This window comes from Haliotis cracherodii, unplaced genomic scaffold (assembly GCF_022045235.1).
Source record: "Haliotis cracherodii isolate W230 unplaced genomic scaffold, xgHalCrac1.p SCAF_5, whole genome shotgun sequence".
In the NCBI taxonomy this organism is placed as follows: Eukaryota; Metazoa; Mollusca; class Gastropoda; order Lepetellida; family Haliotidae; genus Haliotis; species Haliotis cracherodii.
In genome coordinates this window covers 34,706,066-34,716,988 of record NW_027266308.1, presented here as the reverse complement: position 1 = coordinate 34,716,988, position 10,923 = coordinate 34,706,066, and the positions used below count along the sequence as shown (strand labels likewise).

The window sequence follows — 10,923 nt, the reverse complement described above, 5'->3', positions numbered from 1 at the left end:
GTTTTGTTGGAAAAATCGAAATTGGTTATTCTCTAGCATTGATGTTTCACATTTCTCTGATTGTTTACGACATGAGTATTGGTTGATAACAACAGCTGGTGTCACATGACACTCAATAGTATGTGTATGCCTGAAGTAAATATTATTTTATTCAGGAAACAATAGTTAGAATTAGTTACCGGAACAGACTAAATCTTTATATTTCCCTTTAGAATAAGACGTGTTTCAACACAGAAAATTGTTAAACAAACACATGTTTGTGTTTACCGTTATTCTTGCCCATGTAGCCGTCGTATACATGTAAAATATATAAATGTTATGTACAGTCAAGTGTGGAATTGAATACAATAGTGAAATAAGGAACGTGTTCATGGGACAAGACATTTCAAAACAATATACAATATAAGGTGTTCTTTGGTTGACTACAAAATACAGTTTTTACACGTGCACATACCTCGGCTAAATTATGAATTATCTATATATTTCACATTATGTTCTTATCTTTAAATACACACATCTAAAATCAATCAATATCCCTGAAATACAATTGTCTTAGTTAAAGTTATAAATCTAGGCAATCTAGACTTGTCAAATCATTTTTTACTTGGAGTCCGTTTCAAATTTATTCTCTAGGATCTGGGGACAGATAGACTGACACGTCGTCAAGAAAACTTTTCTATAAAATATATTTTTTTTATTCGAAAGAGCCTTTCCCCTTCTGCTGTTTTCGAATCAACTAAACTTGACTTGGTTAGGATGACCTAGACTTGCCTAGGGTTTTAGTGAAACAGAATCCCTAAAAAATATAAATTCGGCAAAAAACTTTATTTGTTGTCTGAGTCTGATTTGAATTTGCTGATTCATGCAAAAGTCTGTTGTGAGTTTAAGTACACCCACTGATACCACATTGTGTGATAAAATTACACTTTGCCCCAAGATAAGTGTAACCAAGACACCGGAAACATTGTTCTTTTCGGCATTGTCCCATCTATCAGAGACACTCATGTTCCTGAACTCTCCTCACCTCCACAAATCATGACTATCTCCACAGACTAATACATGAAGTACTTATTTTAGAGGGAGTGCTTTGATACAACTTGTTAGTGACAAATATACAAGGACTTTTATCTTTGTAATCTGTCGTTTTTCCTTTTTGTACAGTTTCAGACACTAGGTCTGATACTCAGATTCTTGTAGTATCCATTTTATCAGAGATTCTACACTTTCTTGACGTTCACTGTCGTTATGCCACCTCTGAAACTGTGCTATCATTGTTTCAGTCATTTTCTTGAGCAAAATTTTGTATTGTAATCCATTGCCTATCATCTTCTCTCAGGTTAGCAACTGCCATGTCCAACACATCTGCAAATTTCTCCAGGTCCTTCGCACAGCCTTGGCGAATAGGTTTGAAATTACTCAGTGTTTCGAACTGTAAGGAAATCCGTCTTCTCGTTCCTCCAAACTTTCGTTCCAAACGCTCTTAAGCCATGTCATGCGCCTCTGCACTATGTCCTAACCATTGAATTACTTTCAAAGCACTACCTGATAAGTATTCCGTAATTGCATAAGTTTATACTCTGCAGTACCTGGGGAACGATCGATCCATGAGACAAATGCAGCTTTCCAGCTTTGATAAATTTTGACGTCACCAGAGAACACTGGAATCGACACCCGTTTAAGATGCTTCCACATACCATTTCCTATTGACTAGGTGACTGTGGCATAACACCACAAGGCATTACACCACAAGTTGGTTGTCTAGGCAATGTGGTTGTTTGAGGTTCATGAGTGGATTCTCCAGAAACATTACTTTTGACCTCTTGGATCCTGTTATTAAACAGCCTATCAAATGTGTAAAATTACCGTGATGTAACATCTGACCTTTGATCTAGGTGGCTTTGTGCTGTGTTTATAACTTCAGCAGTTTCAGAATCAATAAACTGATTTCAGTTTGTACTACTTTCTCACAGTTTATCACCAGCATAAGCTATTATAAGCTTTACCATGACAGCTATTGCCTTGGCTTAAAGTGATTTTATCTTGTCTAACAGTTCTCCCACGACACCTCTTTACTGTCCAAACTGATTTGTGTAACTAACTCTCAGAAACTCCCATGTCCAAATCATTAACAAGGTCTTTACGGAAAGCACGTACTTTCCACGATGCAGGGTGTGTTTGGTACACTAAACACGATTGGGACATGTGAGTTTCTGTGAAGTAGCACGTGTTTTTCACAAAACCCTCCTGATCATCATAGTTTTGGCAGCGTATCGAATTTACTTAACACAAAGGAATACAATACATGTAATATGGTATGCTGTATGTAGTGTTGGTTGTGAAGTCATTTTTGCCATGCGTTGACTTGTATGTTCCCGTGTTTTTTTGGTATATTTTCAGGTGAACAATTGACTTGCCTTTGCATGTGTTTGTGACGGGTGCCAGTGGTGGGACAAGACAGGCTCACCTTTTTGCGAACACCTAGTATCATCAGTATTTGATAGTGATTCATAAACACATGCTCATGATATAGTCAGTCGGAATCGTACAATCAGTGAGTTGAAACATCTTTGTATACTTTTAGTCTCCTTTGTACAAACGACTCTGCCTTTAGCAAAAAAAGATCTTATGAATATGGAAAGGGTTTTGTCGCTTTGAATCATCTAATATTTGCATACATTTACATAAAGTTGTCATTTGTTGAAAATTCGAATGAAATCCGCTATTTATTCAAGATGTAACATCACGAAGGTCACATTGGTTGTTACGTCTATGAAGGTGGGACTGGTGCAAACGCTTCATGCGATGTATCTATATTATTCCGCTGCATTACACTTGGTATTCCGAATGATTAGAACAGAGTGTATGATCTATGCAGCATGAAATACATCAGTATGTGTGATAAGTGTATTATGGTTACCCAAACAGTAATGCGCAATATCAGGAACTTTGAAAGTTACTTCTGTGGCACGACTTGTGATTTGTCTATGCGTTCGTGTCAACATAACTTCAGTGGTAGTCACACATTCATCGATTATACTATAATTAGTTTAATTCCCTCAATACAACAAACAAATAACTAACAGTTGATAGCAGGGTGTGTGTGAGTTCCGGCTAACGCTTCTTTGAATGGTATTTCAGCCATCTTCATAGCTGTCATCTAAATAAGGGAGAAACCCACAGGCACGTATATGGTGCTGACAAACAATGAAACATAACCAGAGCGAGCTTCCACCAATGATTTTTGGATCCGGCACGCGAAACTGACCCAACTCCGCAGAGCGAATGTAACTCGGACAAAGCAAGGTTCTTTTTGAAAAAAAGTAATTCTGAGACATGCATTATCAAAACATCAAAATCTTGTTCAGATTGACAGCCTCTTTGATTAATTATTCCGATATATTTTGTAGCAAAACTTGGTAAACATGATTTAAATGGAAGCGATAAAACACGTTTCACAAATATAAGAAGTCTCTAGTGAAAGCAGAGTCGATTGTGTGATTTCTACTATACCATAAATATGTCTTTAGGAAACACAAAACACAAAACATGATGACACCTGGAGTCCGGTGTTCATGAATGCAACATGGGATATGGTGAAATGTACGCTGACAATGACTCTGGCTTGTCGTTCACTGACGACCGACACCCACTTTAACTTTTAGATTTATACGCATCAATACATACATACTTGAAATGTAATATTGGATACACGTCTTCGTCATCACGAGAGTACTGTGTACATTCAGTAGCCATCTTTGACACTCAGTCCTATCTGGAGTCGTTGGAATCAAGCACTGAGTATTGACATGGAAATCATTTGGGGTACCCTGTTAGTAGACCCCCCTTTCCTTGCCAAACATATAAAGACATTAGAGGAAACCCACAAAGGACATCGAGATTTTTATTCAGGAATGCATTTTCTCCGACAGGCATTGATGGTCTTGAAGTTGTTGGGGTTGCCACCACAGCCGCCATAGATAAATTTCCTGCAACTTTGTGTGGCAGGGTCAAAGGCGAACCGACGGAGACGCGCCCTGCAGGGTCCTGTTTCTGGTCTCAGGTTACAGACTATAAAACAATGCAAAGAAGCGTAATGTCAGAGAAAAGACAGGTGGTGAAATGGGGTTTAACGTTGCGTCCAAGATTATTGCACTTACATAGAGACGTGCATGCACGTGTATACGTGTGTGTGTGGCTGCTTGTACTAGTCCGGACTGATGCCGATTTATAGTGCTAGCTCACTGAAATACCATGCCGCAGTTTAAAATGAATACCCCACTCATACACAGTATACTGACTCCGAGCCGACCAGTCCTTGTATTTGCCCCTTAATGCTGAGCGCCAGACAGGGTACAACAAGTACAATCTTTTAACGTCTTTTGGTATGACGCGGACGGGGATCGAACCCCGGACCTTCCGCTCCACGGACGGACGCTCTACCATAAGCGGTGAGAAAAGACAGAAGTGGTGCAGGATTCAGAACACTTTGATCACAGAATCACAGGGTATGTTGTCAATAAGCCAAGAGCATCATCAGATCGATTTTGTATATCTGTAAAAGATCATATCACCAGTGAAACACTACTGTCACGCTGCCGTACGTGAGCCCGGCTTATATATAGATGCAATGGAATGTTAACATGCTCTGATATCTACATACGCGTGATTACATTTACCCCAATATCGTCCGTTCCCTGTAGGTGGACAGTTTTTCATTGTTTTATACATAATACAAAATTTATTTGGATTGCAGTATATGTTAGCCATGTTGTAATGCTGATCCAATAACTTATGATCAAGACTCAATTATCGATTTTTGAAGTCTTCATAGAACCAGCTTGATCGATTATAGTGAGTGAGTGAGTATGGTTTAACGCCGCTTTTAGCAATATTCCAGCAATATCGCGGCGGGGGACACCAGAAATGGGCTTCACACATTGTACCCATGTCGGGAATCGAATCCGGGTCTTTGGCGTGACGAAGGAACGCTTTAACCACCAGGCTACCCGACCGCCCCTCGAACATATTTGAAGGAAAACATGTTATGGAATAGTCTGTTAGTATAACATACCGTCGTTACAGGTTTCCTCACACTGGGTAATGTTTTTGAAGTTGTTGCAATTGCCGCCACAGCCGCCGTAGATAAAAACCTCACACGTTTGGCTTTGAGGATTAAAGTAGTACCGATTGATAAGCCCCCTGCACGGCCCTCTATCAGACATCTCAGCACAAACTAAGGAAAGGAAAATACATTCCTTCAACATAGGGAAATATGTAATGAAGCAAGCAGACCTATCACACATCCCAGCTTTACAGAGAAATACAATATATAATATATACACCTGGCAGATCCCAATGTCATTGATGTTGGGTTGGAATACACTGCAATGCGCCCATCTGACATATTATATCACACATTCCAGCCTTGTATTGAAATAAAATGTAAGATAACTATCCGACAAATTCCAGTTCCTACTCAAGCTGACGGGGGAAGATCATGCACTGCAGCCACCTCACGCAGCACACATTCAAGCTATACAAGAATGAGTGAGTGAATATGGTTTTACGCCGCTTTTAGCAATATTCCAGCAATATCACGGCGGGGGACACCAGAAATGGGCTTCACACATTGTACCCATGTCGGGAATCGAACCCGGATCTTCGGCGTGACGAGCGAACGCCCCAGCGAACCGCCCCAGCTATACAAGAAAGGAAATATAATGTATGATAGCCATCTGGCAGTTTGCGATTCCTATTAAAGTTGATCATCTGATATGTCATACATCCAGCAAAACTAGAAGATAACCTTATATAATGTAGATATACGAGTACCATACAGTAATTAAGGGCGGCCAATTTTTTGGTTTGTAAATGCCACTAAGCTAGTGACCCCACCAATATTACCAAAGCGAACCGTTACATAGGGTAGTCATATCAGATACTGTGCATGTAAATCAGGATTCTAGGGAAACGTAATGGTTAACGTGCAGTCTTACCGGGGAAACAGGTTTTCTCACAGTCGGTGATACTCTGAAAGTTGTTAGCGTTGCCACCACAGCCTCCGTAGGTAAACGTTTCACACGTTTGTGTGTCGAGGTTGAAGTAGAACCGACTGTATTGTGCATTGCATGGTCCATGTGTTGGCCTTTGGTTGCAGACTGAAGGAAAGTGTACATCATGTAGAAAACTCTTTAACAACCCGAATGATACTAATATTGACACAATGTATGGGGACAGCTGACGTAGCACAACCCTAAAAATATTACTAATAAGACATGAGGTAAGGAGGTCATCTAACACACCACACATCTGAATTATACAAATATTGATACATGATGTTTAGAAACGCCTAACACATCATACATCTGAATTATACAAATATTGAGATGATGTTTGGGGATCTCTGACACACCACACATCTGAATTATACAAATATTGATAAATGGGGTTTAGGAACGTCTAACACATCATACATCTGAATTATACAAATATTGAGACATGATGTTTGGGGACCTCTGACACATCATACATCTGAATTATACAAATATTGAGACATGATGTTTGGGGACCTCTGACACATCATACATCTGAATTATACAAATATTGAGACATGATGTTTGGGGACCTCTGACACACCATACATCTGAATTATACAAATATTGAGACATGATGTTTTGGGAACGTCTGATCACTTCTGAATAACATTCCTTGATGACATGAACATTCAGTCTTGATCTAACAGCATACAGCACCAAGCAAGACAAATAGATGGAAAGTTAGAAAGTATATTACAGACACAATGTTTTGTTCCCATAGAATATTTCAGATTTTTGAACACCCCAGCCATACTTTATTGACAATTGTCACACAGATAATAAGAAATACGGTTGTCAGATAATCCTGTATTTTTTTAAGATAATGGTTGCAATATATGTAGTTACTCGTCTAGAATTATGAGAATTTGTATGACATCTCCATTGTGTTAGGCTATAAGCATTACAACGTTGTGTAATGTGACATGTCGGTACCATACATTATGCTGACATGGTGTTTCTGGTGCTGTGTGGCGTCAGGCAGCAAACACTTACTTGTCTATGCAAATTGTGTGTGTGGCTGGTGCTAAGGGTAGGGCAGGACATGCTTACGCTTTTCGCGAACACTTGCTTCATCAGTGATCACAGTGACCCATTCATATAATTTTTACCATTATTTTGCCTTTTTACGTCCAATGAAGTCTGCATCGGCAGATAATCGAGAGTGATTATTCTCTGCCGTTAACGTCGGATAGAATACTAGGTAATATATAAGAAAATCTAGGTGCTAAAATAAAACGCATGTAGCCATTTGTCGGTTCTCACAACTTAGCCTATAGTAGAAGAAAACATGACTGAAGGAGTGATATGTTATCTTTTCAAAAGTTAGAAAGATAATAGAGGCCTTCCGATTTAAAAACAACAACAGTTACATGTAATACGATAAATACGATGTGAGGAAACCATATCACCTATCACATATTACACTGTCTGAACAATGCAGTGTCTAACAAGACTGGGTCACCTGTGCCCTTAAGTGATACCAAAAAGTAATCACAACGTACTATCTACACGTACGTACAACAGAGAAATATAAACCTGACATTAATATCAATACGCTCTAACGTGTCAATGTGTCTGTGCTTAGGGAATCAAAATACAACACAGTCACTGTGAATTTAAAAACGAAGCACACGTAAAGGATAATGTAATTCAATAGGCATACTAAAATAAAATGTAGCAATTCAATATTTCACACGTCCTAAAGACATCTCTATACCTCACCTTCACCAGGATATTGACGAAGACTGTGTCCAGTATGGAGGAAAACAAAAGCTAAAGTGACGACAACCTTCACCATAGTCGATGTAGATACGTCTCAGATGTATAACAGAAGGCTCCGTGTGTGAGGTAAAATCCCATCAGTATTTCATCGTGTTAAGCTTGTTTTTTAAAAGCCACGCCTCTTGTTTGATTTTGATCAATGTGACTGTCTTAACACGTATCTGTGTTTAAACATCACGGCATCTGCATCAGTAATTAAGGCTATGCTTGCATTGTTTGATTGCCTATGGGTAGTTGAATCACTAAGACAAAGAGCTGTGGTATGTGTTGAAAAATGTCAAATATATAGGTGTATAGTCTGATGACAAGCTAATACACGAACTCAGGGTGTAGTGTCATTATAGGAATTTAGATCACTGAATCAATTTTGATGATTTTGTTAGTATGAAGTGTCTGATGAAGAATGCGTTCGGAAATGCCATTGGTATAGTTTGGGTATCTACGAAAAGACTTGCGTGGAGGAGGAGATTTATACACCGCGAGCTCATCTGATGAAGAAAACATCACAATATATCTGGAATTGCGATTGAGGAAAGTAGAAAGGTGTTACCACATCAGAGGATTTTGTAGAATGTGACGTGAGATCATTCATATGTTCAAGTTGTCTTTCACAAGGAACAAATGATGTTACGCCTTTGCTCACAAATGTTCCCTTCAGGCACATTTAGACGTTCAGCATAAAATATATATTGTTTGACAAGAAGGTTGGATATAGTGGGGATCAATCCTCCTTTTGTCATAAATCTGTGTGTACATGTGAATTTTTATGCATTGATATTGGTGAGCTACAACCAGCATTCAGTTATTTTGTTATTACCATTTATAGTAGATGGATCATGAACAGGTTTCCACTATGTTGCTGTTTGTGAAAGAGCTTCGGTCTCGTAGGTAGTAGAATATAACAGGTATTACCTTTGCGGAATGTTTATGCTTATATACCGAGCAAGGACAGCTAGAACCTCTCATATTGTCTATATGTGAGGTAAACGTGTGCGTGCGTGCGTGCGTGCGTGCGTGCGTGCGTGTGTGTGTCAGTGGTAACTAGTACTCGTCCGGACAAATGCCGAGTGTATAGTGCCTACTGACATACCGTGCCGCGTTTTAAACCCCACTCTGACACAGTTTACTGACTCCGAGTCGACCAGTCCTTGTTTTAGCCCCTTAATGCCGTGCGCCAGGCAAGCTAACAACAAATACCTTATTTTAACTGTTCCAATGTTTTTGATCATGGTTGAATGGATCCCGTGTGTCTTGGGGAAAAAACGTGACTTGGTGGAACAGGAAACGCCCACCTTTACGCGAAAACCTGGTATCGTTACTATTTGATAGTGATTCATAAACATATCCTTATGATATAGTCAGAACCATACAGTGGAATGTTTTGATTGTGAAAAAGGTTTTGTCGCTTTTATTTACGACTTCATCTACCATGTTTCCCTGGTGACCTGTGGTACCTCGGGAACTAGCCCTCGATCCACACAACAACAATGTTACCATGAAACACGTCTTTCGAGACGGAATCCTGATGTCCTAAGTGGGAAATCACATGTCAAATTTCATGACTTTATTTTGTTCTGGGTCGTGAGATTAGTACGTCAAGCAATTCCAAACAACTATGTTCTGTCCACTTGTTTTTTATATTAGTGAAAATGTAAGAAACACATTAAATAATATATTAATTCGTTTAATTGTATGACGAAGAAAATATCAATTTATAATACATTTCATGTCAATGACAAGGCAATATATCACAGAAACGTTAGATATTTTAATCCTTTACTCGTTAAAGTCTTACTAATACGATTTATTGTAGTTAAACGCCCCTGTGAGACTTTCTGCCACACAAGCTAGCCTTGACGCAGGATGACTTTATTTAATATACAACAGTTCAGAATGCATGATTAAGTAAATTCAAAATGCGGTGTCCATGTACTGTGTTAGTGAGTTGAGTTTACGTTTAAATGCTTACTGGCAATTATTTCATATATATGTTCCAGCAGTATATATATATTAAACTGGTTTGTTTTTTTCAATATGTATTCTTTAGCTCTGACAACCAGAAATATGTTTTGATAGAGGTAATGAGATCCGACGCCTCAAGGTAGCAATGTAGAAAATCTCAATACCGTGGGTAGACGGGTGGCCTGGCTGTCCTACATTTCGTTGTGCAGGGTTGCGTACCTTAGACCTCCCAGAAACCTATGATCGTGTGTTCGAATGCCAGATTCGCCCTGATTATGTTTCTTGTTTAATCAGCACCATACCCGTCCTCGTGGGTTTCACCGAGATGGTAAACGTCTTTGTTCTGTATTTATTCGGACTTTCCTATCACATCAATGACAAACCAGAATAAGTACCCAGTACCTCATATTTGTCGTGAGAGCGAACATCAGTGGGGATAGTTTGCTACTTTAGTGCCATCTTGTCCCCTTGGCGAGGTGCGCTGCTCGTGTTTCAGGCCAAGACTCGCGGTCTTATAGATGGGAATATGGCTGAAGCGGCGTTGAACAGCATCCACTTTATCTCACCTCCTCAAGGCCCGAAGTTTGTCTGTTTGTTTGTTGTTTAACGCCGCACTCAACAATATTCCAGCTATATGACTGCGGTCTGTAAGTAATCGAGTCTGAAACAGACAATCCCGTGATTTACATCAAGAGCATCGATCCACGCAATGGGGATACGATGACATGCATCAACCAAGTCAGCGAGCCTGACCACCCGATCCCGTTAGTCGTATCTTCCACAAGCATAGGCGCCTTTTACGACAAGAATAGGTTGCTAGGCCCGAAGTAGACGCGTACTAACGATTTCACACCCATACAGTTTGTCAGTGTCGACACCATGCTTCACATAATAGATCACTGTTATATTGTACGGAAGCCTTTTATGGCCACTTGTTTACTTTTTTCTTAAAATTTCAAGATTCTATGTTGAAATTTCAAGATACATACATAATATAAATTTCAACCTAGCATCTTGAAATTTCAACGTAATGTCTTGAAATTTCAAGATAATTCGTTGAAATTTCTAGTTATAATCTTAACAT

The 10,923-nt window shown here is 39.3% G+C and overlaps 1 protein-coding gene across 1 annotated transcript; it reads right to left on the bottom strand.

The window, feature by feature from the left end:
- Nucleotides 1-3,901: 3,901 nt before the first annotated feature.
- LOC139443985 (kunitz-type serine protease inhibitor bitisilin-3-like) lies at nucleotides 3,902-7,899 on the bottom strand. Its single transcript, XM_071224885.1, has 4 exons — nucleotides 7,818-7,899; nucleotides 5,997-6,158; nucleotides 5,072-5,233; nucleotides 3,902-4,068 (listed from the first exon to the last, which is right to left on the bottom strand). Exons 1-4 carry the CDS (start codon nucleotides 7,891-7,893, stop codon nucleotides 3,902-3,904), a joined length of 567 nt encoding a protein of 188 aa, XP_071080986.1. The 5' UTR covers nucleotides 7,894-7,899.
- Nucleotides 7,900-10,923: the final 3,024 nt, after the last annotated feature.